The sequence below is a fragment of the Polyodon spathula genome, chromosome 9 (assembly GCF_017654505.1).
Source record: "Polyodon spathula isolate WHYD16114869_AA chromosome 9, ASM1765450v1, whole genome shotgun sequence".
Lineage (NCBI taxonomy): Eukaryota > Metazoa > Chordata > Actinopteri > Acipenseriformes > Polyodontidae > Polyodon > Polyodon spathula.
Genome location: NC_054542.1, coordinates 44,656,491 through 44,683,194, shown reverse-complemented (window position 1 = coordinate 44,683,194; position 26,704 = coordinate 44,656,491). Strand labels below are relative to the sequence as shown.

The following is a 26,704-nucleotide window of genomic DNA, read 5'->3' as shown; positions in this document are numbered from 1 at the left end:
AAAATATACAAAACTGATAATTCCTGTTGATATAAGATCTGGTGAGGGAGTAGTAATTCGGTGTAGGTTTTAAGACGAACCTACCCCCTGTCCGGGTTCTTACCAGACGCTCAATCCTCTGACCAGAATAGCTACACCTGATTACAATAATCATAGGACGACATAACAAAGCTACAATTAACGTGTGCTTAGAAAAATAAACAACCATCAAGCCATTAAGGGTACCGGTAACACAAAAATATATACCTTGTGTTGTGTCTGAGGTGCTCGCTTGTAAGCAGGGTAAATTAAACAACAATACCAAAACATAATTAAAATAATAATAATAATAATAATAATAATAATAATAATAATAATAATAATAATAATAATAATAATATAGGTTGTTTTTTTTCTCATTTGTCGCCGCACCTGAACAACATTTTTGGTTGGTCAGGTCCCCGGTTTTTGTTACTCTATTCTTTGCATTGTGGGAGGAGACAGCTTTATTGTAGGTTTCACTGTGGGTGACTAGCGCAGTATCTCTGTCAATGCAACAGTAGAAGGAGAGTGTCACTGAATAGATTTGGCGGAATGCATAAATGTCGGTGTAAAGGAAGTGGAAGAGCAGGGACATAAAATAATCGCACTGATAGCCACCATCTTTTAGCAGTAATTCATGTTTTTTTAAGCAATGGAAGGCGCTCTGGGGAAGCCGCAGATGATGGCGGACATCAGCTGCAACAATAACGCCGTTAATGCGGAGATGGAGGTGAAAAAGCTACAGGAGCTGGTTAGAAAACTGGAGAAGCAAAACGAACAGCTAAGGAACCGGGCCAACGCTGTCAGTACAGCCAGTCCACGTAACGTGCAGTCCTCGCCGGCTTGTCTGTTTGGAAGCCCTGGGAGAGTCGTCAGTCCCGTATTCACTGGGAGCTACTGCATTCCAAGCCCTGTCCCAACGCTCCTGTGTCCGGCTGCAGTCAGTTCCTATGGCCCGTCTGAACAACAGTACCTCGACTTCAAGCGGCATTGTGTAGGTGATGCTGCTGGTAAAGAGCTGTGCTTCACCACCAGCACGGAACCAACAGTCTTTGATGAGGTTGAGATTTTGGACCTTGATACTGCTTGCAACAGCGAAGGAAGGGATGATGATAATTGGTATGCATTTTCAGTATTGTCTGCTGGTTGTGGGCATCATTTTGTTTATTAATGTATATTTAAAAATAAGGCGTTGCACTAGCTTCATGTTTACCCTTGTCCACCATAACACACTTGTGTGTGTGTGTGTGTGTGTGTGTCTGTGTGTATGTGTGTATATATATATATATTATATATATATATATATATATATATATATATATCTCTCTCTCTACCTACCTACCTACCCACAAATTACCATAGAAATTGGACTGGCTCAGAAGTCTACATCCCTGATAACTACAATATATTGTCCCATTTTAATATTTTGTCAAAGCAGGGTTCTAAGCTTGTATCTTCTCAATTTATGCCTGCAGTGTGATGACTGCAGTGAACAACTTGTTGCAAATGGTTAGAAATTGGAGTGTCCGCTATATATTGTATGCCGCATACTGTCTTGTAGAAGTTAGAAGTAAGCATTTATTCAGTTGCACATCCCTTTTCTGTCATTGTATCTCCATTGCAGATGTATAAGGTGGTGCAGGGTAACCGAGATACACTTCCAATCTGTTTATGGGGGGTGCAACGCATTCATTATATAAGGACTGAAGGCATTGCATTGTATAGGATACACATAAGGAGGCCCTGGATTTGAGACTGCATAATTTTATTTTATTTTGCCTAGTTCCCAGACTGTTTGTTTTATTGAGGCTCACAAGATTGCATGCTATTTATTAACATTTCAAAATCAAATGAAAATTGAGTTAACTGCTTACCAAAGGCACTGAACATGTGTGTCTGTTTCCTGACAGACTATATCCATATCATATGATCAGTTAATTATTACGTAGTTAGCGTGGTCAAAAGTAGTGTTTAACCAAAGTATCTTCCACTTGCGAAAAAGAAATCGGGGGTCAAAGTTTCTATGTTGACGCTTCACAATGAACATACTGTTGCACATTGGAAATTGACAGTTCATACCTCAATAGGAGCAGAGAAAGCCCTGAAAAAGATGGTAGGTAAGCAGCCCAAGCCCTTAGTCTAGTGCTTTGTGCATGTTGTTTGAGCTCTCAACAAGCTTCCCAAAACACTGTCCTCTCTTTCCACTACTGATTCCTAGATGGAATTGGTATCCCAGCGCAGTTCTGACTGGCCCAATCAACACACAAGCAAGGTCTTATTGTCATTTTAGCAATGACAATTTATTGGCATATTGTTCCAATAGCTAGCCATTATACCTCAATAGAAATGAGAAGCTGAGGTTGGTTTTAAAAACGCTTTGAAGAGTTCCATAACCTTTGGCTTCTCTGGTAGTTTTGCAGTGCAACTTATTTCTCTAAAGTGTGCGTCAACATAACTACAAATCACAAGCAGTTATTGTAAGCATTTATTTCAAATAGCCACACAAGTGTTAAACTGCCGCATAGCAAACATTAAGTGAAAACGTGAAACTTTGGTGGGCTGTTATACTTTCCTTGGTGCGAGTGTTAGGAATATGCACAATTTTTGATCAGCTTACTATTAGTAGTGCTGGAATGAACATGGCTTTTTCATGTACTGATTAATTTTACATTTGAAATGATTATTCAATAATTCTTTAATTTGGAAAGCACGTTTTTGAATTTAAAGTAAATAAAGTTAAATGCCCTGTGAAAATCGCAGACATTTTCTTCACAGCACAGATAAAGTATCGTATTTCGCAGAATGTGCACGGAAATATGTTACAAATTACATGTACACATTTTTTTTTTTTAAACGGCAAATATACATATAAATGCACTAACATCAAAATTAACATCAAAGTTATTCAAACACTTTACAATAGCTTGTGAAATGGTGTTGTAATTAACAACTTGTAGGTAAAGTGTATCTGTAAGGATAGCTTTCAGTTCCAGTATGTCAGATGCATGTTCACCATTTAGGTCTTGCAAAACAAATACAATGTGTAACCCATACTGGTCTTGGGCATCAGTCGAGTTGTCAGTGTGACCACTGACAAGCAACCAGACTGTTTTACCAATTCCATAATCTCCTGCTTGTGATACTCGGCGACTTTATGCAAGTATTCACGTCTCAGTTGGGCTGATGAAGGAATCGCTCCACGATTTGCTACGCTCTGTCTGAAGAAGTTCTTTAACTTTTGGTCTAATTTTTCAAAAAGGATGTTTGCACAAACAAACGCCTCTGTCAGGTCAAAATTTAATAAGTAGACTTTTGGAATATGGAAGTCACCTGAACGTACAGAAGAGCTTCCCTCTGTCGCTGTGTAACCTCCTACTGGATACTGCTTTACCTGATCTGCTGTAGACACATATTTAGCCTTTTTAGAGAATGTTGTTTACAGTGTGTGGTATTAATTTCCACGCAGTCCATGAAATCGCGATTTTCACAGGGCCCTACTTATGGCACCACATTGAATCACATCGGTTCCTTGTTGTCAGGCAGCCCTTTGTACTGCAGATCATGTTGTATGGCCATGGCTCCCAAGTACCCATTGAAGACATTTCTCTAGCACTTATATTCTGTTTATTAGGCAGGACACACACTGCACAGCCTCTTAGCTGTGGTTCCTAACTACAGGGTTATACAAGGGGAAGCACTGGACCCATTAGAGAAAGGAGATGCACCATTATTCCACACACTGTTGATGTACATATTCCAAGGTACTGATAGTGATCTACTACACTAGCTAAACTACTTAAGGCTATTTCTTGTAAACAATGTGACTTTTCATTGTCTTTGTAACAAGAAATGAGTCCTCGTTGTGTCAATGTAGGTCACTATACATACAGTACATTTCCAAAGCTCTGCTTCTACTGTATACCTGATGTCTTGGTTATAGAATGCTATTTATTTAATTAAACTAACATTGTGCATGAGTTTGTGCTATACATTTTCCTAAATTGCATGTTAATATTTGTAACTTAAATACCCATACAGGAAAGTACCCAGGGAGTAGTCCAAGTTATAATACAATCTCTGCAATCTGACAGACACTAAAAATAGCAAAAACAGGTTGGTGTATGGTGTCAAATAATTCAGTGCTATTGATGAGAACCATTTATTTTGTCCCTGGTGCAGGTTGTATATTTCTCCTAAAACAAGGCTTGCATGTGAACAGACAGTCCTCAGTCCATTGCAGTGGTGCAGACAAGTGCTGGATAACCCACCACCAGAAGTGGAAGCTGCAAAACGCTCACTCTGCTTAAGACTTGAACAAGGTAAGGTGCAAAGCTTACAGTATTCCCAGCCAGTCAGGAATTGTGCTGGTAAAAAAATGTCTAAGCTAGGTACACAACATCAGCCATGTACATTGTACATCCATTGTAAGCCTGCTCTTTTTCAGGGGCTCACAAATTACTGTAATAAATGTTGATGGGTGTCAAAAATATTTTTGTGCACATTTCATCTTTTGTCGGATGTAACGTTCAGTCCTTGCTTGCCGTTTTTGAACTTTTAAAATCACGATATATTTACTAAGCATACCATACTTTGCAGCATACTAGGATCTGGTTTTTATAAACTCTTTCAGCTGTTTGACTTCCCATCTGCTGGATGAAAGTCTAAAAGCGACAAACTAAACTGCATTTGCATCACTCATAACAATGTATTAATAATCAATGTAGAAATACTAAAGTGCTGTATTAAGAGACATTAAATGTTTTATTTATTTTCCTGTTATTCTTATTTGTCACAGGTCGGTTGTAAGTGGTAAATCATGTCTTTGTAGACCTGCAGCTCGTGGTTTATGAAATTGCAATTACAGTTTGGGTTCAAGGCGATGAGATGTGTGACAGCATTTTATATTACTTTTACATAAGTTGTCGTTTTAGTGTGCTTATTACAGCCCGTTACATAGGACTATGGTAAGGTCATTCACTTGAATTAAATCAATATGCTGATGGAATGCAGCAACAAAGTAATCGTACAAATGAAACAAATTTCAAAACATGCACAGTAAATAAATAAAATAAAATAAATTAACAAACTATTTAGGTTAGGGTGAGCTTGCTATGCCTTGATAGTACCGGCACTAGCACCTTTCATCAACAAAACAGCCCTAAACTTCTGAACACCGCGGCTATCTCTGCTGAGGGCAATCGTGTAAGTCTTGTCGTAAAGTACCATATTAAAGTGTATGAATATGAACAGGCTGCATGCAGCAAAGTGTGTGCTGATGAATATGCCGTCGGCTTAGCTCTCAGACTGCGGACGCTTTTCCCCTTGTAACAACTGTGTAATAGATGAAGTGTGATCACACATTTACTCCATTTAACATTTACTCATTAACATGTTTAATGATTTAAGGATTTCCAGATTGTTAATCTACAGGGAAAGGTGAATCCTGATAGGTGTTCTTATACACAACACATCTGAATGGAATTGGGGGGGGGGGGGGGGGGGGGGGGGGGACTTGAAGGTAATGCCTTGACAAGGATCTAATGTGTATGTTATGAAGTTACATTAGAATAGGTAGTACACAAAACGAGTAAGAAAGAATGTGTGTAAAATCTCTTTAGTGAGAATCTGTTAAAGACCCGTTTTTTATGCTTCATGCTTCAAAGCCTGTCATTGACAAGGTTATGATCTGAGCTCTTCATTGAGGAACCTGTCTGTCCATCACACACATACACCGTTTCATTATTTACTGAGGAGTTCCACTGTTGCCCTAAAGAGTCATTTGTGAAGAAAGGTTATTTCAACTTTTCGCTTTGTGCTCCCATCTGTGCTTCTAGTGTTTCTTATACAGTACCGTATTGTATATTTTCTACCATTTGCAGTCTGGTACCATTTCCTCATTGTCAATTAGTTTTACTGTTTTAGTATAAAGTTCCCATTGTTTCAATTTGATTAGAACTAGTGGGATTAAATTAAAATGTGAAGGAGGTTGCAGTCAATTGATATGGTTTTGCAATATTAATATTTTTGCTGAATATGCTCATTTAGTGGTCTCCAAATGCCTGATTCCATGACCATGAACCAAGTGCTTGAGAAAGGGAGACTGAATCATAAGACACACAGTACTACTAAAACAACCTACTGTGAATATAATGTGAGGAAGACTTCTTTTAAGAAACGTTTATCCAATTGTATTGTATTGTTTCTTTTTAGGACGACTGCTTTGAATTATGGGGACATAATAATGTACACCCACCCATCACATGGCCTGACAGCAGTAGCAAAGACTTTAGCAGGTCAAGCTGACATTCAGAAATAATGAGTGGGGCCTCTGGAGCACCGATAGGTATTGAGAGACGCCCAGAACATGTTGTTGGCAGGTTTCCGTGAATTAACAGGAATGGTTTTCGTTTTACTGCTGTACTAGTTATTGTTGGGTTCTAGCATTTATTGTTCAGAATTTAAGTTGGCCTATTAAATTCTACATAAATATTATTCTTATTTCAGAATAACACAAACGAAATTAAAATAATTTGGTATTTGCCAGTTTAGTGTTTTAATGATATTAACTGTTGTCTTAAGATGCCAAATTGACAATAGTACAGTATTTATTACATTCATGTGTACATAAAGTTATTAAGATATGAAGCTTGGGATATCAGCTATAGAGCTGAAATTGATCAGGAACACATTCTAGCAATTATAATACCAGTAGGTAGAAAGTTAGCAGGTTGTATTTTTTATCCAGTACTCCTGAGAGCTCGTGGGACCAGCATCATTCTATCGAGTCCCTTGAAAAATGTCTTCAGCCCTGCTTGCTTTCTGCTGCTGTGGTGGGCAACTACCACGGTTTTCGGTTTGCATACTGTAAAACGCCTTAAAGGCATAGGAACAAAATTGTGTTTCTGAAAGTAAGGATAGATTGATACTGTAATACTAATCAGGTAGCATTCCTTTTTTTTTTTTTTTTGCTGCTTTTTATTTTTTTGTATTTTCTAGCAATACAAATAAAATAAATATTAACATTCTCAAACATTTTGACTGCCAGTGTCTTCAATGGTGACATTCTTATTTAGAATGCTGTATTTTCCACTTTGTCAACACTGTGACCATATCATAATGTCTCATTTAGCGTATCCAGTGCCTGGTGTGCGTCAAGGTTAGGAGATGGCTTTTTTTACAAATTCAGCTTAATTTGCTGTTTTTAACTGAAAAGTTACTGTCACTAGTCCTGCTTTCTTGTTCTATGTATTTGTTGCACTAGTCAGGATATGGTTGCTTGTTTGTTTTTTGTTTGCTCTGAACTTCTGAAAGGTCATTCAGACAGTTGGTTGCATGCTTCTAATCTGGCTGGTCTGTGTAGACTGTAGTTTATACTGTAAGCAGCTTGTGGTTATCCACATGATAGCAAATAGGCTGGGGGATTCACAGAGCTCAGTCAGCATTTGTGTATAACTGTATTCAACCTGAGCAAGTAGGGTAATTCCTTTTAAAAGCTGGGCCAAAACAATTAGACAAAATGTATGATAGACTTGTTACTGGAAAACAAACTTTTTCAGTGCAGTTCCAGATTATAGGGAGGCAGATCTAGCAGTAGTCTATTCATTCATTGATTAGTAAAAGGCACTGCTCACATCTAAGTACAAAACTACAGTATGGCCAAAGGTTTTGCATCACCTAGAATTTTAAAATTGAGACATTGAAAAGATAAAGTACCTGAACAAAATTTAGGTATTGTATTTAACATCATGTAATCACAAAAATTACTGGAAGCCATAATCGTAATACAGTATTTTGTGTTAGATTTTGAAATGTCATATTTTTCAATTTCTCTGTTTAAGTATATGGAAAACTACAAAGGGGTTTTAATTCAATATGTTAGCATAACAACATTTTTCAGCAGGTTTTTTACTTTTTGTCTTAGCTATATGAGTTGGGATTAGTGGCTATTTGTTATTTGGCAAAGGATAAGCACATGTATTGGATGATGGTGTTCCAGAACATTTTGGAGCCAAAGATTCTGCTCTGTGCCACGACCACAGTCTGCTTCAGCATGATCAGGATGTAGAACGCATGTCAAGACCCCAGTCTGCTTCAGCATGATCAGAATGCAGAACACCTGTCTTCTGTTTAACCTGGTCAGAGCTGAGCAATTTTGAGCCTATCTGCCAGGGCCTGAGCAAAAGGGGTCTAGAAAGTTCCTAAGAGCGTATGCAGTATCTGAAGAATGAGATGGGATTTGTGCCACAAATATGTGCCCCATACATTCCAAGCTACAAGAAGTGACCATTGCCAAGCAAGGGTCCATGAGCATTTTCTCTCCCACCCCACCCACACACCCCACACCCCACACACAGAGTTTTAAGATTTTATGACAGCTTTGGCATAAATAGTTAGAGGGGATCCCATGTAAAGATACAATTTATAAATGCTTGCTGAGCATCCATCCATTCATCGAATATCTGTAACCGCTTAATCCTATAGAGGGTGCCTAACCTGGCAGACACAGGGCGCAAGGCAGGACTACACCCTGGATGGGATGCCAGTTAATCGCAGGGCAACAAAGGGGCAATTTAGAGAGGCCAATCCATCTAGCCAGCATGTCTCTGGACTGTAGGAAGAAACCAGAGTACCCAGAGAAAACCCACGTGAACACGGGGAGAACATGCAAACTCCACACGAAGACCCCTGAGGCCGGAATCGAACCCAGGACCATGGAGCTGTGAGGCAGCAGCGCTAACCACCATGCTGACCCGCAGCAAATAATGAAAGGACCAAAAGCCTTCCTTATTAATTTAGAGCTTCCGGTCTGAGTTATGAACATTGTTTAAACTAATTCACTTCCTGACATTTAATCGACACTTGTACCCATATGTTTGTTACAGAGCTCAGTTTTCTGTGCTAGGTAGAATTTCTCACAGCCACCTGTGTGCCATTTAGTTTTCCTGTGGGGAATTTGCTTTAAAATCACCTTTTAATCATGTGTTACTCATGTTATATCCTATATGTTGCTATTGTACACTGACATTGACTGCAGGCGGTAGTAAAAATTAGGTCAACGTAGATAAGTAAATTATGAAACTAGGATACTAAGCTGCTAAAACCCCCAGGAGTCCAAAGCTTGAAGTGCTTCATTCTGAATCAGTTAAGGATAAACCATTCTTTTTATGTTAAAATTTTGCTTTATAGTTTAAGTTTTGCTCTTTTTTTAATTTACAATCTCAAAGCAATCTCAAATTAATATGTCCCCTTTTTTAAAGGAAGGAATTTAAGGACAAACTTGTAACCGCAATACTCCTTAGTAGAAAGGTTGTGGTTTGTGCTTCTGAACTCATTAAAAGCTAGGGTATGAATCCATTGAACATTTGAGCTACTTTCTAGGATACCATGTATTTAGGGAGTTCATTGTATAATAGTAACCGTGGCAACTACAGTTTGAAAAAAGAGATCTGGTTTGGATGCTAAGTGGCTTATTCTTTATGACGGATAGCATTTAATTCCTGTATCAAACGCTGAACTGACAGGATGCATAGTCTTGTGCTTTGGCCACAAATGGGATTTATTTTTATACTCGCTATATATTTTTTTATTGTTTTGGCTTTTAAGTGGAAATTAGGTCACAAGTGTTTGGGACCAGTGTTTGATTTTCTATATACAAGTCATGTCTATATTTACGTACTATATGATATGCATTTTAGCTTGCAGACTTTTTTAAATACAAAATGGAGAAATATAGTGCGCAATAAGAATCTTGTTTGAGGTTTTTTTACTGTTTTGTTAACTGAATAGAGCTGTATTCCAGTCCTGGGGCTATTACCTCACAACAGTAATGAATACTGCTTTGTGTGTAAGAAACTAGCAAATGGTTGTTATTGTAGGCATGCATGAATGCTGTTTTTATACTGTATTGTAAAGACTACGTGTATGGGTAGGAGCTAGGGCTGCACCAAATCCAGGGTTCGGTTTCGGACTTGGCCCGAATACCTACTTTTTGAGCAGGATTCAGATTCGGCCGAATACTTGGGACGAACTCTGTCCCATCTCCCAACTCCCTAAATTACTGATGGTGCAAGCACTAAACAGTCACGTAGCTGCTGATTGCAAACATACCCCCGTATGCAACAGCACATCAGATCACACTCTTCATGGAGTAAAGTTATGCAGTAAACCTGTAATATATAGAAACAGCAAACTGTTGTAGGCTTTTGTGCTTTTGTTGTTTGTCTGTCAGACATGTTCTAGAGATCATAAGGAGATAACAAAAAAACTAATAGGTGCACAGCAATATATATATATTTTTTGTAACTTTACAACTGTCAGATGTGCAAGACGTTGTTGAAAATATGCTTTAGTAAATTCAATTTATTGTAACGTGGCAATACAAGTTGAACCATTTGGGAGTTGCTGTGTGTTAATGTGTTTTTAAAACTATTCAGTACCCTATTTGATATGTGCTACACACACAGTGCATTTAAATCAACGGGGGTTTTATTTCTCAGGGAGATTCAGGCCACTCATCATGGTAATTTTTTCCTCATAGCTCTTGGATATGGTTGTCAACAGGCTCCAGAACCTCGGCACACTTTAAGGCAGGTCAAGTTTTTTTTTTTTTTTTAACTCTCTAAACTGCAACGTATTCAACATGTAAAGTGAGTGTGAATTGCTTCAGCAGTTTAGTAAATGTATTTAATTGTTTGTGGTGGCGATTCTATCCGGAGAGCCTCGTAACAACAATTAATCATATTGCTTGATTTTTTTTTTTATACAGTAAACAATATCTATCAAAATAGTACAACACCATTATTATACATAACTTTGCACTCGCCTGCACTCTTTCGTTTAACTTTGTGACAGCAGGTAAAGTTTCTATTAGTTTAATATTCACACAATCCCACCCAGTCAGAGACTCAAAGCCAATCAGCTGCTGGATAGGTCGGATTGATGGAAACGATCCTCGCAGGCATGTGTGTAAAGTAAACTAAGTAAAACAGTTCAATTAATTTAGCAACAATTTAGGTCGCACAATTCACACTCATTTTAATGAATACATTGCAGTTTAGAGAGATGAGTTACAAAACCTGACTTGACTTAGTGTCCCGAGATTCTAGAGCTTGTTGATAACCCTACTCTCAGATCAGGTGACACAGGTTGAAACACCATTAGTGGTTTACGGCAAAGATGCAGTAGCTCTTGTAAAGGTAAAGTAAACGGTTCTGTATTTTGACGTTTCTGTTGGGGGGGAAGGGTGGGCTAGTCGTAAATTGTGTACGTTTCAAACTGAAATCTTATTCAGTGATACATTTCCAGTTGGTAATGAAAATACTATTAACTAAAAGGCTCAAAACTGTAGATTGTGCACGTCCCGTGTAAGTAGCTACCAGTCTGTCTTTCGTTAAACAGTTTCCTTCAATTTTTCTTGACAGTTTTTGTAGATTCGGTATTCGGACAAATCTTTTGAGATGGATTCGGTATTTGGTGCACCCCTAGTAGGCGCGTGCACACAGTTCAGTTTGCCTGACAATTGCCAAGTATAAATCATTTTAGAAAGCACATTGTATTAAAAAGCCTCCCTCTCTTACTAAAGAGTGCCCTTTGGTGTCCCATACACCTCCGAAATATGCTCGCCACAGATCCTATTGAGGCGGCTGTGTGGTTTAAAAGCACTATACAGAAGGTATTTTCAGTGCACGCTGAGACGCCAAATTCAAAGTATCAGCAAAACACAGCATGTGTCATATTGGCTTCATGAGCTGCAATAGCCATATTGGAAGCATTATCGGTCAGTATTGCTGGGTTCTTGTCAATATCTGATTTTAGCAGATCTGCAATGTTCTCACCGATACAGCTTTCCAGTAAAGCCCATGTCTGGAGGATGCTCGAGACCAGTCTGCGGATATGTGGTGACAGGTAATTGTCACATAGGTCCGGCTATCACATGTGAGCGCGACCCTCTCTGCCCTAGAAAGCTCTTGTATGATCTGTTGTTTAACACACTGGTATAAATCAGGAACAGCATTAGCAATAACATAACGACAGGCAGTGTACCTTGGCTCCAAAGTATTTCTAACCCTTCGTTTTCCACAGTACGGTAGGGACGCAAATCCTTATGAATGAAATGCGCTATGGACTGGGTTATATTTTTAGCTTGCACTGATGTTGCAGATAATTTTGAACGACTAAAGTTTTCTATTGTAAGTTGTGCATAACGAGTGGTAACACTTCCTTTAGTAACTCCGATGATGGCGTGCCGTCAATCTTATGGTGCTGTTTTAAGTGAAAACTCAGATTGGTTGTGTTTCCTGAATGCTTGATTCGAGCCTTGCATATTTTACACGCAGCTTGAGTCTTATCAAGAACTTGAGGCGAGTCTTTGACGCAGCTAAAACCGATAATGAATCCACACTTTTAAGCAGTCCGGAGCAGGACGAATTTCGCTGTCACCCTCCATAGCTTGATGAGATGATTAAGAATATTATTAACCCACCTCTGTTCAGCTTCCTGTATGCTTGATATAACATCATTGGCTGCACACATGTAAGGCTGCTAGGATACATACTAATAAATAATGTTAACAGTGTTGACACAAATTAATGCACAAACATTGTTTAATATCAAGTTTATATGCATATAAAAAATAAAACGATATGGGTTACTGTATCGATAATCGTATAGTCAAGAAAAGTATTGCAATCTATCATGTGTATCGGTGTATCGGCACACCCCTATCCTTAATGTGGTTTTGCAGTGTAGTGACCTATGGTAGCAGCCTGTAAGTCTTGTTGGCTGGTGCTGTGCATGCCAGCTATAATTACTCTGTGGCTTATTTTTTTTCCTTAGCAGCCACATGAAGTGACTTTACATCCTTTCTCTGTAGCTCACACAATGTATTTCAATAAGTGGTTTTAAAGCAAAGCAGCTCCTTCTGCTTAAATGTCTTTCCCTGTTTTAATAGTAGCCTCCTTTGCAACAGGAAGGAGGACATTAAATATTATAATACTGTACTAAAGCATGCATGTGCATTAAGGCAGCTACTGCAATATGTTTCCCTTCTGTCCTGTCCTGTGTTTTAACCTTGTTTTTTCCCTTATTGTCTTTGATTTGATAACAGCTAACAGATGGAAGACTCTATTTCCCAGCCCCGTCTCTCCAGCTTTTCCTTACAGTCCTATAGCGGGCGTCAGTCCCTATAGCAATGGCTTTCACTGCTCCAATGTCTTTAAACCATCTACTAAATCGATACTAACACAGAAAACAGGTAATGTGTGTAGTCTCTTAATACATTCAACATACTTTTTTTGTTTAAATATGCAATATTATTGTCTGTTGTAAACCTTGTAAATCTTTTGTGCTATCAAATACAAAAAATATATAAACTCTCAATTCCTACAAGAACTGGAAAATTTGTAATTTTTTTCCAGAAAAATAGGATTGAAAATGATTGACAGAGACAAATATAATAAGACTGATTGAACACAGATTATTATATTCAGTTTTAAATAGGTCTTTAATATTTATACAATTGAGGGATATATATATATATATATATATATATATATATATATATATATATATATATATATATATATATATATATATATATATATATATTATAGCACTGTCTCAAATTATAGGGGATGGTGCTCAAAATAATTTTGTTGTCAAGAAAGGTATTGTTTTTTCGATTCTTCACTCCTAAAGTAGGAATTGCAGTGCTCCAAGCGCTTCCCACAAAGCTCTGTTTTTATTTTCTTGAATCTTATATTTGTTTTCCCTTTACATAGCTCCACTTCCTTCATCAAGCCATTCCCCGCTTCACTTGACATTGACTTCTGCGAGAAGGGATGTTTCTGGTGCCCCTGTAGGCTTCCCTTCAACACCCAAACCAGTAGCTGTACAGAGTAAGCTTCAGCAGTACAATACTTCTATTTACAGCAGCAATTTACAGATTGCTGTTATGTTGCACTATAACAAATGAAATGTAGTTTACTGCATATCATTATTAATACTCATAATGACAACACGCTATAATAATGTGTGTTTTCTGTAAAATATAGCCATAGGCTTTTGGATGTCAAAATACTGTAAAAACGTGTTTAAAAAAATAACTGATTTCCCTGTCCTTGGATAAGTTTATACTTTAACGACATGGGGCTGAATCATTTTTTGTGGTAGGTATGTCATTTACATTGGTTTATGTACAAAATACAGCAAATGTCACAATTCTGAAAAGTGATGTCGTACAAGCCTTTTATAATTCCTGTGATAACACTAGGAATGAAATTACAATTCAGTACTAAATGTTATCCAAGCATACAGAAATCCAGTTATGTTACTTTTTGTATTTTTTTTGTAAGTATTTTGACATTTATATTATTATTATTATTATTAATAATAATAATAATAATAATAATAATAATAATAATAATATAATAATAATTATTATTATTTATTATTATTATTATTATTATTATTATTATTATTATCAGCAGTTTCAGAATTCTGCAGTGCAACGCAGCACATATATACAGTTTCCCTCTTAATTTACTTGTTGTCTTTGTAACGGATAGCAAAATTCTGACTGTGGTTATTATTTATCTGTGGTCTGACCGCATTTACCTCTGATTTCACTATAATCGTGATCACTTGAGTCCGGTTTCACTTGAGTCCAACAGTGCTTTGCCCTATCTGGTTTTGGGACGTGTTGACTGATACCCCTTATCTCAATGTATTATCAGGGCACCCTGTAGATATTGCACGCTAATTTTGAAGCTTGTAGCTTTGTAATGCTTGGCTATTGATTGACTGGGTTACTTACTGTTTGTACCAGACAACACTTCAGGTCTACAAGCTTTTCAATTTTTTCTCATCCAAGTATGGAAGGGTTCCTTGAGATTATGGGTTCAGATAGTATGCGTTGTAAGGTACCAGGGAGGGGGGTAAAATCCTTCCCTGCTAAAAACCTTGTGAGAATGCACATTTGGGTGTTATGGGGTTTAATTGTAATTGTTTTAATGATTTAGTTAATCCTCGGCACCTGATCGTAATTATAAATTAGAGACAGGTGCAGGGTATTTAAAAGAGGCAGCCAGACTGATCGGGGCTGCTGAGTGAAGAGCCCGACTGCGTGTGTGTCCAGTCGTATTGAAGAGAGTGCTGAGAGAAGCCCGTTTTGGTGTTTGTCAGGTAAACGGCTTAGCCGTCCTGTGGTTTAGTGAGGAACCAGTCTATGTTTAGTCAGAGCTCCAAGAGGGAGCTAGGCATTTGTTTGGTTTTCATTTCTGTGTTTATTAAAAAGTGCGCGTCAGCGCCGTAAAAGATCAATTTGTGTCCTGGGTCTATCTTAAAGGGGCAACGAACTCCGTGAGTGCGAGGATCGTTTTACAGCGTTTAATGCAGTGTGGTGGTTTTCCTGCTCTTTAACACCTGGACCCCTACTGTCCTAGTTTCTCTGCTCTGATGTTTTAGGTTATAGTGCTGTTCCAACTATGGTTATTTATTTATTTTTTGGTCCATGCATGTAATAAATATTACCTAATTTTTGAGTTTTTAACTGCAAATATGCCATGCACAATTCCTGGAGTACTTTGCATACAAATCTCTTAATGTATGTTTCTGATTTTCACATAGCTCCATTGCCTTCACCAAACCATTCCCTACTTCACCTGACATTGACTCCTACAATTGGGGAAGTTTCTGGTGTAGCGGCAGGATCTTTTCCAAATCCTGAGACCCTGTCAGAACAGAGTAAGATTTAGACTTTCCTCTCTGGTGTCTTTTAATTTAAGACTATCCTAGTTAAGAGGGTTTTTATTAAGGTTTTTTTTTTTTTTTTTTTTAATAGTTTTTTGCCTTTTGCAAATGAAGTACCTAAATAACACAATGTTTTATTTATTTATTTTATTTAAGATAAAATAAAATCAGGCCAGTAAACGCTGATGACAAGTATGTTTAGATCTTGGGTGGAGATCATCTGATTACAGAACTCGCTTTTTTAACGCATGCAAAAACACTCAAGTTCAGTCACATGAAACAACAGTCGAGTTATCCACTAGTCTTTTTTAATAGTCTTTATCCCTTCGGTACCTGTAGTAAGTGTTGAGTTGCGAGTAAAGCGTGGTGTTAAATAAAAAAATGAAGAGGCAGGATGCATATATTTTATATGGAGAAAATCCAGGAACAAGACCAGGTGTTGTGAAGGTGCTGAGTTAATCAAGGTTGACTATATATTTTTCTGTTTAATTCCATTTTTGATGAGTCTCTGTTCCCTCTTGGTAGCTAGTTCAACATGAATTAAAAACTATCAATAGTTATCCTTTTATAAATTAACCACTACAAGTGCTGTGGTATTGAGCATATAAATGGTTAATTTTCTGCTTTGTACGCACTGTTCTGACCCAGAGTAATTCCAGGTACCTGAATAGCTACTGTTTAAAAGTATTGGACAGTTCAGGAAGATGGATGGAATATGGCATCATTTTATGAACACTCTGTGTGTCAACATCATTGTATGCCTGGTTGTATCACATCCATGAGAAGTGACACTGTTTTTTGTTTGTTTTATTGAAGGTTACACTTTGAGGAATCCTTCTCTCAGCCGACGGTCTTCAATTGACAGTGAGTTGAGCACATCTGAACTTGATGAAGATTCAATCTCCATGGGATATAAACTTCAGGATCTAACTGATGTTCAGATAATGGCACGGCTCCAAGAAGAAAGTATGTTGACACTGCATTGTCATGCATTGCAAGCTGGCACTGTAGAGAACAAGAACATTTGGATTTTGTTGAAGTGTGTGTGTGTGTTTGTGTGTATAATATCTATAGTAGGATCCACAAGTCAAACTTGCATTACTCAAATTTCCAGATAACTCTCAGAATCTTGTTTGTCCCAACCCCAAGTCTAACACAGTTATTACTTTTCTATGGGACAACTTCATTTCTAATACCTCAAATTTCCGGATATCTCCAAGGAAGGTGGCAACCCCCGGTACAAATCTTTCAGATACTAACTCAAAGTTTAGGCGATAGATTGATTGCAACAACATCTAAACATATTGGTTTATAAATTGATATTGCTTTTGATTGTAAGAATGCAATAAACTAATCTCTAGTTCTAACTTATATAGGCTCTGTCTGAGCTTGATGTGATGCTGTAGGGTGTGGATACTGTTTCGGTATGGTTACCTTCAGGGACTGACATTCCTGTTTTCCACAGTCTTTCGGACTTGTCTGACCAAGTACCATTCCCCCATTATGTAAACACATTCTCAAACACAGGACCCCAACCAAACTGGTTATATAAAGCAAAGGTTTTACATATGTAATAATTGTAACAGTGCGTTTTCAGCCACATACACCCGCTGGTTATACAATGTAAATGTTATATAGAAAATAAAGCTTATTGCAACAATGTCCGTGAGTCTAAACCCAGAAAGCTGCATTCTATTCTAACAACAACATATTAAAAAAAAAAAAAAAAATAGTGGGTTGCAGTGCATTTTGAGAAATATTTTATCTCTGCACCATTTTATGTACCAAAAGCACTACAATATCTATCTATCTATCTATCTATCTATCTATCTATCTATCTATCTATCTATCTATCTATCTATCTATCTATATATATATGTTAGTTTTAGCTCAAGGTCTTCCCCATTGAATCCAGCGTGTCGTTCTATAAGCAAACTCCCATGCATTTTGCACTACAAGCTTTAAAGGTTGTGCTCAAATACCTTTTAAGCTTTCCATGTCTCATACTTTTTTTTAGGTCTTCGTCAGGACTATGCTTCCACATCTGCATCAGTGACGAGACGCAGCTTTTCGTTCCAATCGGGAATGAAAGGAGCCAGCAGTGACCTTGAATATGATCAATACAGTTTGGATGACGATGAGGAATATGATCACCTTCCTCCACCGCAGCCTCGACTCACCCGCTGCTCCCCTTTTCAGAGAGGAATACCGCATTCGCAGACTTTTTCTAGTATTAGAGACTGCAGAAGGAACCCAGCTTCACAGTACTTGAACACTTATGGTTATCAACAGTATTGTTCACCATCACCAATGGGTTACACACCTGAACCACAGCAAAACTGCAGGGCCAATGCAGGTAAACGTGCGGTTTTCAAGTCATTATTCATGTAGTCAGGAGTTTTTGTTTTGTTTTGTTTTTTTTTCTCTGGACCATGCCAATCATCTTTGACCTACTGTTGGATGTACATTTTAATCAATTTATTCACCTGACCTGCATTTGAAACCCACCTTCTACTTTCAGTAGCACACAGTGTCCAATTCACACGTTAACTATGCACTTGGCAATTTGCCTACAGTGGTAAGTATACTGCAGGCACTTGTGTTTTTGTGCAGAAGGACACAAAAATAAAAACAAAAAACTAAAAAAACACTAGCTTTAAAGCTTCTTTTTTTTCCCCCCTGTTTGTTTGTTTTTGTGTTTTGTTTGTATTACTTCTCTGTTTGAACTTTGGGAACACTTGCAGTAGGATCTCCTGTTCGGAACCAAGCAGAGTATGAGAGTAAGTGGCCAAGCGTTTTACTCAAACACGGTTACTTTAACTGAGTAAAATACGTGTGTTTACGTGCGTATGGCAACATTTTGTTTTTGTATGGCAGCACTATTTATCACATTTAATGGCAAGTAAACATAAATAATGCATCTGTTTGGCACTGGGTTTATCAGAAGTTACAACAGTGTGTAATGTTTTTGCATCAGCGTCATGGAAATGGGTTTCCACATGTCTATTTTAAGATAAATGTAGCTTCAAACACTAATTCATTACTTCCTTCCTACTTACTGGTCTTTTAAATATTCATACATTAGACAAATTCACTTGTGGTAGTAAATCATGCTGCACATGGTCTTTTTGTAATGCGTGATCTGAGCAGGAGACCCAGTCCTTGTTTTGAAGGTTGACTTTATTTTTTTTTAAATTTGTTCTAGCATTCTTTTCTTTAGAAAGGGAAATGTGATCCAAGTTTTTTTTTCAGTATTTCACTTTAAGTATTTATTTATTTGAGGTAGTGGGGTGTGATATCTACTGTAATGTTTCTTCAAACATCTTTACATGGAAACACATACTTCAATATCTGTATGTGTGTTACATTTTAAAACTGGTCTATTATGTGTAATAATGTGGGTATTTTGTATTTATGGCCTGTATTTAATATGCACTTTAAAGGGTGATGCCCCAGCTGTTGTTCAAAAGTCATCTTGATTTTATAATCTAGCTCCTTGTGACAGGTTCTATCAGGGTGTAACTGACAGCACGTTAACTGTCATATTGGATTTGTAAGCTCTAAAACAAATCTGAAGTACATTTCCATTTGATTTAATCAGTCCTTAAACTCAAGGTCATGTGCCAGAAACATTCAATGACTTGGTAAACAAGCACACTTTTTGGCAAAGTGACCATGGTCATTACTTCCAATCCATCCCTCGTTTCTCTTACGCAGATTAACATATATCTGGGTATCTACATATTTCCAGTTTTACAAATGATAAAAAAAAAAAATAACCCTGGTGTTTTAAGAATAAAGTTGTATAATGCATATTTGTGATTTAAAGCTGTCAATACTTTATTACATTTTATTTTTCCTTAGAGGGGTTCTCAGGCCCCCATTTTATGTATTTCAGTAGTCATTATCAAGTGTAAAATGCTATTCATTTATCCGCTAAAAGGTGTTTTGTTTGTATTTTAGACAAGCTCCGGCGCAGTATGCCAAATCTGGCTCGTGTGTCAAGTACAACGAGTCACACCAGCTCCCCAGCCTCTGTTAGGAACAGTCAGAGCTTTGATTCCAATCTACACGGGGCTTCCAGTGGGCTCTCAAGACTGCCAACATCAAGTAAGTATACAAATGATCTCTGTTTTCCCATTGTGATATCACAGATAGTTCCAGTGATGTGGTGGTAGCCGGCAGTCAGTGAAGTACTGCAGCTTGGAGCTTCAATCATAATTGAGAAAAAATATCATTATTTTGAATGACTGCTTTTTACTACCACAGTTAAGTTGCGGCTCACTGGAAATGTGTTAATGCCTCCATTCTCTTGGACCAAACCGCATAATTATATGTAGTGTTATAACATTGGTATTGGTATTAGTATTTTAGAACACAATCAAAACGGAGTTGAAACAATTATTCTTTTTTTTTCTTTTTTTTTAATAAAAAGCTTTTTCTGCCATTTTAGCCTTATCAATACATTAATGTATAGCCTTGTCATTTTCTTTTTCTGATTTTTTGTGCAATGCATTTCTGAATCTTGCCAGTAGATGGCATCAAAAGATCATTGAATGAAGACAAACACAGATAAAACATTCTACACACGGTGTTCCAAAACTGCCACCATCTCAATTAAACTGAGCCCTTACTCATCAACTTGTCACAATAATTCAGCTGCTTCCGAATAGTGAATACCATTGTTTTGACTTTAAGAGCGGATCTCTGTATCTTGTGTACTATGCATTTACTTTGTTAAATGTGAATATTCATGTTTTTAAACATAAGTCAATAATTTGTTTTTTATTTTTGTTTTCTTCAGTTCCATCTCCTGGTCAGCTGCAGCATCGTGTCCACAGTGTTGGAAACTTCCCTGTGTCTGTCAGACAGAATCTTAAAGCAACCGCATACGTAAGTCCAACAGTGCAAGGGCCTGTTGGAATACCTACTTCAGCCAGTTTACATTCGATCTCCAGCAGCGGCATTCCTTTTCCCAACAAGCCTGCCTCCCCCACGACTCCGGGGCGCAGCGCACTTCCGAGACCGGCTTCACTTACTGGAGGGAGCGGCATACCAAGGAGTAAACTAGCACAGCCCCTTCGAAGGTACAGTATACACTGTCTGCTCATAAACCAGAAGAGACCAGGCCAGTGGGTAATGTTCATTTATGTTAAAAGAGCTGTAAATGCGTACAGTACTGTGTTTTATTCATCACACATGTTCTTGTTGCCCCTTATTTATAACACTGTTTGTGCCAGTCTCAGAATGTCTGTTTTGTTGATTTTTTTCTTTTTTTTGTGCATGAGACAGCATTTGTAAAATTACAATTAGAAATATCGCAAATATATATATATATACACACACACACACACACACACACACACATATATATATATATATATATATATATATATATATATATATATATATATATATATATATATGCGCCATTGAAGATTCAGTGTCATAGCTTAACAGTTTGACCTTGCTTAAAAACGTTTTCGGATTGTGTTTTGCTGTTCGACTACATTACTTGAAATAATAACAGTACAGTTTGGAATGGCCAGGCTTCTGGTTAGGGACAAGGCCTGAGATAACAACCAAATACTGCAGTTTTGACCTCCACTCACAACCCGGGTGGTCTTGGTATTTTTAATTAATACAGTTAGTCAGCCTTTTAAAATACAAAAATAAAACATGTCTAAAATCGGTAGGTCATTGACTTTATTCATCAGTTGCATCCCAGAAGACAGCAAGAGTTTGTTTTGCAATTGCTGGAATGCAGTGCCATACAAACTCTTGAGTGAGAATTATGAAAAGATGGCTTCACTGACTTCCCAGGGTGCACCATGCTGCTGCTTGTTCATAACGAATACAGACACTAGTTCTGGCACAGCAGTCAAAGATTTAAACAATTCCACCAACCTTCGAGATTGTAGTTGACTGAAGCAGTTCATCTTTAGAACATAGGAAAAAAAACTCCAGGTATTGTTTTAACTCATAGTGATGTGATACTGGCTCTTTAATGGCACAGAAACACTTGACATTCACCTAAAGTTATTGAATTGAACCAATTAAACCTCAGTCTAGGTCCTAAAGTGTTTTTTGTGAATGCACTGTAGGATGGCAATTATATATATATATATTTCTTAAAAATATTTCCCAACATGAAACCAATGTCACCTTACAATAATTGATTCTGAGTTTCAGTTTTTAAAAATAAAATCAAACAGAATGAAATTTCAATGTACCATTTGTAATTCGGTAATATGAGAGAATTGGTCAGGGGTCTGAATACTTTTGCAAGGCACTGTATGTGTATATATATACGGGATGGACTGCATTTAAATAACAAGGGAACTAGTCTACTTGGAGAAAAGATCCTCGAGCAGGTTCGGAAGCATTTAAACTAGAAAGGAAGGGGGGAGAAATGAACAAAAAAACAGAAGGGAGACCGCATCAAAACAAGAACAACAACTCAGGTAAGACAACCATTAAATGTATTTATCTAAATGCTAGAAGTATCAGAAACAAAATTCTAGAACTTGAAGCTACTGCACTAACAGGTAACTATGATGTGATAGGTGTTACAGAAACGTGGTTATCTGAGAGTGATGGGGACGAATATAATATTTGTGGGTATACACTGTATAGGAAAGACAGGCAGGACAGACGAGGAGGAGGGGTAGCGCTATACATAAGAAACAGTCTTGAAGCCCAGGTGTTAAACCTGGACAAAGAAAATAAAACCGAATCAATATGGGTCAGAATAACAGACAAAAATTCAAAAGGCATAATAATAGGAGCATGCTATAGACCGCCAGATTCAGACGGTGAGCACAATAATCTGTTATACAATGACATTAGAAATGTGTGTAGCAAAGGAGAAGCCATACTAATGGGGGATTTCAACTTCCCCCAAATAAAATGGGAAAACCCGGTGGGTATCGCGAAGGATGAAATAGAAATGGTGGAAATGACAAATGACTGCTTCCTAACACAATTTGTCAAGGCACCGACTAGAGGGGAGGCATGCCTTGATTTAGTCTTTTCAAATAACGAAGATAGAATAACTAAAACAGAGGTCAGAGAACCACTGGCAAACTCAGACCACAACATGGTCTCATTTGAAGTGTTTTTTAAATCCTCAAAAGTAAAGACTAAAGCTAAGGTTTACAATTTTAGAAAAGCAAACTATGAAGGCATGAAACAGAGACTAACAGAAGTAGATTGGAGTAAAATAGAGAAAACACCCACAGAAGAAGGATGGTTGTTCTTCAAAAACGTAGTACTAGAGGCGCAAAACAATTATATCCCTAAAGTAGACAAATCTAAATGTAAAACTAAATTGCCAAAATGGTTTAATAGATCAATTAAAAAAAAAATATTCAGCGAAAAAAGGCACTTTACAGAGCATTAAAAAAGGACCAAAAAGAAAGTACACAGAAAGAGTACACAGAACTGCAAATGCAAGTCAAAAAGGAAGTTAGAAAGGCCAAGAGAGAAATAGAAATGAACATTGCTAAGGGAGCTAAAACCAATTCCAAAATGTTTTTCCAATATTACAACAGCAAGAGAACATTCAAAGAGGAGATTAAATGTTTAAGAGATACAAATGGCAAAATCATAGAGGAAGAAAAAAAAATAGCAAATATGTTAAATGATTACTTTTCACAAGTTTTTACAAAGGAAGATACTGACAACATGCCCCACATGTCATCCAGTTCCTATCCAGTTTTAAATAACTTTAGCATAACTGAGGCAGAAGTGTTAAAGGGACTAGGAGCTCTTAAAATAAACAAATCCCCTGGGCCGGATGAGATCCTCCCAGTAGTACTCAAAGAAATGAAAGAAGTAATTTACAAACCGCTAACCAAGATCATGCAGCAGTCTCTTGACACAGGGGTGGTACCGACAGACTGGAAAATTGCAAACGTAATACCGATCCACAAAAAGGGAAACAAAACTGAACCAGGTAACTACAGACCAGTAAGCCTGACTTCTATTATATGCAAACTTATGGAAACTATAATAAGATCCAAAATGGAAAATTACCTATATGGTAACAGGGTACTGGGAGACAGTCAACATGGTTTTAGGAAAGGGAGATCGTGTCTAACTAACCTGCTTGATTTTTTTGAGGATGCAACATCGATAATGGATAATTGCAAAGCATATGACATGGTTTATTTAGATTTCCAGAAAGCTTTTGACAAAGTCCCGCACAAAAGATTAATTCTCAAACTGAACGCAGTTGGGATTCAAGGAAACACATGTACATGGATTAGGGAGTGGTTAACATGTAGAAAACAGAAAGTACTGATTAGAGGAAAAACCTCAGAATGGAGTGTGGTAACCAGCGGTGTACCACAGGGATCAGTATTAGGTCCTCTGCTATTCCTAATCTACATTAATGATTTAGATTCTGGTATAGTAAGCAAACTTGTTAAATTTGCAGACGACACAAAAGTAGGAGGAGTGGCAAACACTGTTGCAGCAGCAAAGGTCATTCAAAATGATCTAGACAAGATTCAGAACTGGGCAGACACATGGCAAATGACATTTAATAGAGAAAAGTGTAAGGTACTGCACGCAGGAAATAAAAATGTACATTATAAATATCATATGGGAGATATTGAAATTGGAGAAGGAATCTATGAAAAAGACCTAGGAGTTTTTGTTGACTCAGAAATGTCTTCATCTAGGCAATGTGGGGAAGCTATAAAAAAGGCTAACAAGATGCTCGGATACATTGTGAAAAGTGTTGAATTTAAATCAAGGGAAGTAATGTTAAAACTGTACAATGCACTTGTAAGACCTCATCTTGAATATTGTGTGCAGTTCTGGTCACCTCGCTATAAAAAAGATATTGCTGCTCTAGAAAGAGTGCAAAGAAGAGCGACCAGAATTATTCCGGGCTTAAAAGGCATGTCATATGCAGACAGGCTAAAAGAATTGAATCTGTTCAGTCTTGAACAAAGAAGACTACGTGGCGACCTAATTCAAGCATTCAAAATTCTAAAAGGTATTGACAGTGTCGACGCAAGGGACTTTTTCAGCCTGAAAAAAGAAACAAGGACCAGGGGTCACAAATGGAGTTTAGAAAAAGGGGCATTCAGAACAGAAAATAGGAGACACTTTTTTACACAGAGAATTGTGAGGGTCTGGAATCAACTCCCCAGTAATGTTGTTGAAGCTGACACCCTGGGATCCTTCAAGAAGCTGCTTGATGAGATTTTGGGATCAATAAGCTACTAACAACCAAACGAGCAAGATGGGCCGAATGGCCTCCTCTCGTTTGTAAACTTTCTTATGTTCTTATGTTCTTATGTTCTTATGTTCTTATATATGTGTGTGTGTGTGTGTGTGTATAATATATAATAATTTTTTTTTACAGTTTACTTCAGCCTCCGAAGACTCTCACAGCACTTAGCACTCTAGGGGATGGAAGTTGGAGAGATGGCTGCTACTGATACAGGATATATTGTAAAAGACAACTTGAAGAGACAGTCGTGTTCAATGCCCAGCTGGCTGGGTTATTCTGATACTGTTTCACAAAGTGTTCTTCAAATCTGGGATGATTTTTGTTGTCAAAATAGATTATTGAGGTCTAATGCATCTCAAACACGCCTAATTGCTGGTGTACTGAGCTAAAAACAGTACAATTACTGTATGCATTGCAATAACGTCAAACTTGCAGATGCAGTATTGTATCAGAACTTACAAACGAAAAATATTTCAGCCAAAAATAATAATTGATGTAATTGTTAAATTGTTTACAATGAGATGATGGAATTTACAAGTATTGTTACTATTATAGTTATTTTGCCATTTTTGGAAGTTTAATACTGGAGAATGAAAATATGAATGTCTAATCGTGTTGAATTTAAAGACTGATCTGTGATATCTTTGTGGTGCCTATTGTACTGTTCATTGCACTTTTTAATTGTTTTTCTTTAGTTAACAGGTATATTGTTTGCTGTCTCCTCTGCAACAGGACACACCTTTTTTTTTTTTTAATTTATTTTAACACTATCTTCAAGAGTCACTACTGTTGTTTTCAAATTAAAACCTGCACAGCATTGGAACAAAACTGGTTCACTTAGTTTGGAGTACGCACAGGTTTAGCAATAGTTTTATACAAACTTTTTTTTTGTCTTTCCTGTCTCCAGTTAATTCTTTTTTTATATGTTATGATTGTATTACACATGTATTTATTGCTTTCATGCTGTCACTGTAAAGCACATTGCACTTGCAATGAATTGTAGCCAACAGTGGAATCAGACTTTTTTCTAATGCAAAATAAAGTGATAATTTTAATGTAGTTTATTAACATCAAATGTACTGGGAATGAGCAAGTTTTAAAGAATAAACTCTTTTTTGAAGTCATTGTGCAGAGTACTTATTATTATTATTATGTTCTTGGTGGTTTACAGTGTGTGCCATTGATGATAAAAGCATTGATGGTTTGAAGAAATTATTGTACATTAGGTAGTCCCAGTAAAATGTATTCAACTAGAATGCATTTTATGGTTAATAAGTCTAGTTTTGAGGTACATACTGTAGTAGTATATGCATTGCCATTCCATGAGTGTGCAAGAACTAACTTTTATAAAGATCCATTCAAATTTGTAAAGAAGCTATTCACCAGCGAGAAAAATGGCACACTAAAATCATCTAAGTTTGAGCTGGAGAGATATTTGGAGGAAACACATACAGATTAAAAAAGACAGGAGCCTATGTCAATTCCTTCATATATTCCTCCTATCAATCCACCCGAATACCAAATGGAGGACTGTGCACCTAAGTGGAAAGAAGTAGAGCAAGCTGTGAAAAAAGCAAGGGCATCATCATCTCCAGGGCCTAATGGAGTTCCATACAGAGTATACAAGAGTGCTTCTGGAGTTCTACGAATCCTGTGGAAATTGATGAAAGTGGCATGGGAAAAACAGGT

The 26,704-nt window shown here is 37.3% G+C and overlaps 1 protein-coding gene across 3 annotated transcripts; it reads left to right on the top strand.

Moving 5' to 3' along the window:
* The first annotated feature begins 444 nt into the window (after positions 1-444).
* LOC121320926 (SLAIN motif-containing protein 1-like) lies at positions 445-26,103 on the top strand. Of its 3 annotated transcripts, XM_041259706.1 has the most exons (11): positions 446-1,140; positions 4,201-4,340; positions 13,127-13,273; positions 13,800-13,916; positions 15,646-15,762; positions 16,585-16,734; positions 17,786-18,124; positions 18,513-18,548; positions 19,732-19,878; positions 20,573-20,855; positions 25,148-26,103. In XM_041259706.1, exons 1-11 carry the CDS (start codon positions 674-676, stop codon positions 25,221-25,223), a joined length of 2,019 nt encoding a protein of 672 aa, XP_041115640.1. In that variant the 5' UTR covers positions 446-673; the 3' UTR covers positions 25,224-26,103. The 3 variants fall into 3 exon arrangements, with proteins under 3 accessions (XP_041115642.1, XP_041115640.1, XP_041115641.1); XM_041259708.1 differs by lacking the exon at positions 13,127-13,273 and having other exon boundaries at positions 445-1,140; XM_041259707.1 differs by lacking the exon at positions 18,513-18,548 and having other exon boundaries at positions 447-1,140.
* The last annotated feature ends 601 nt before the right edge of the window (positions 26,104-26,704 follow it).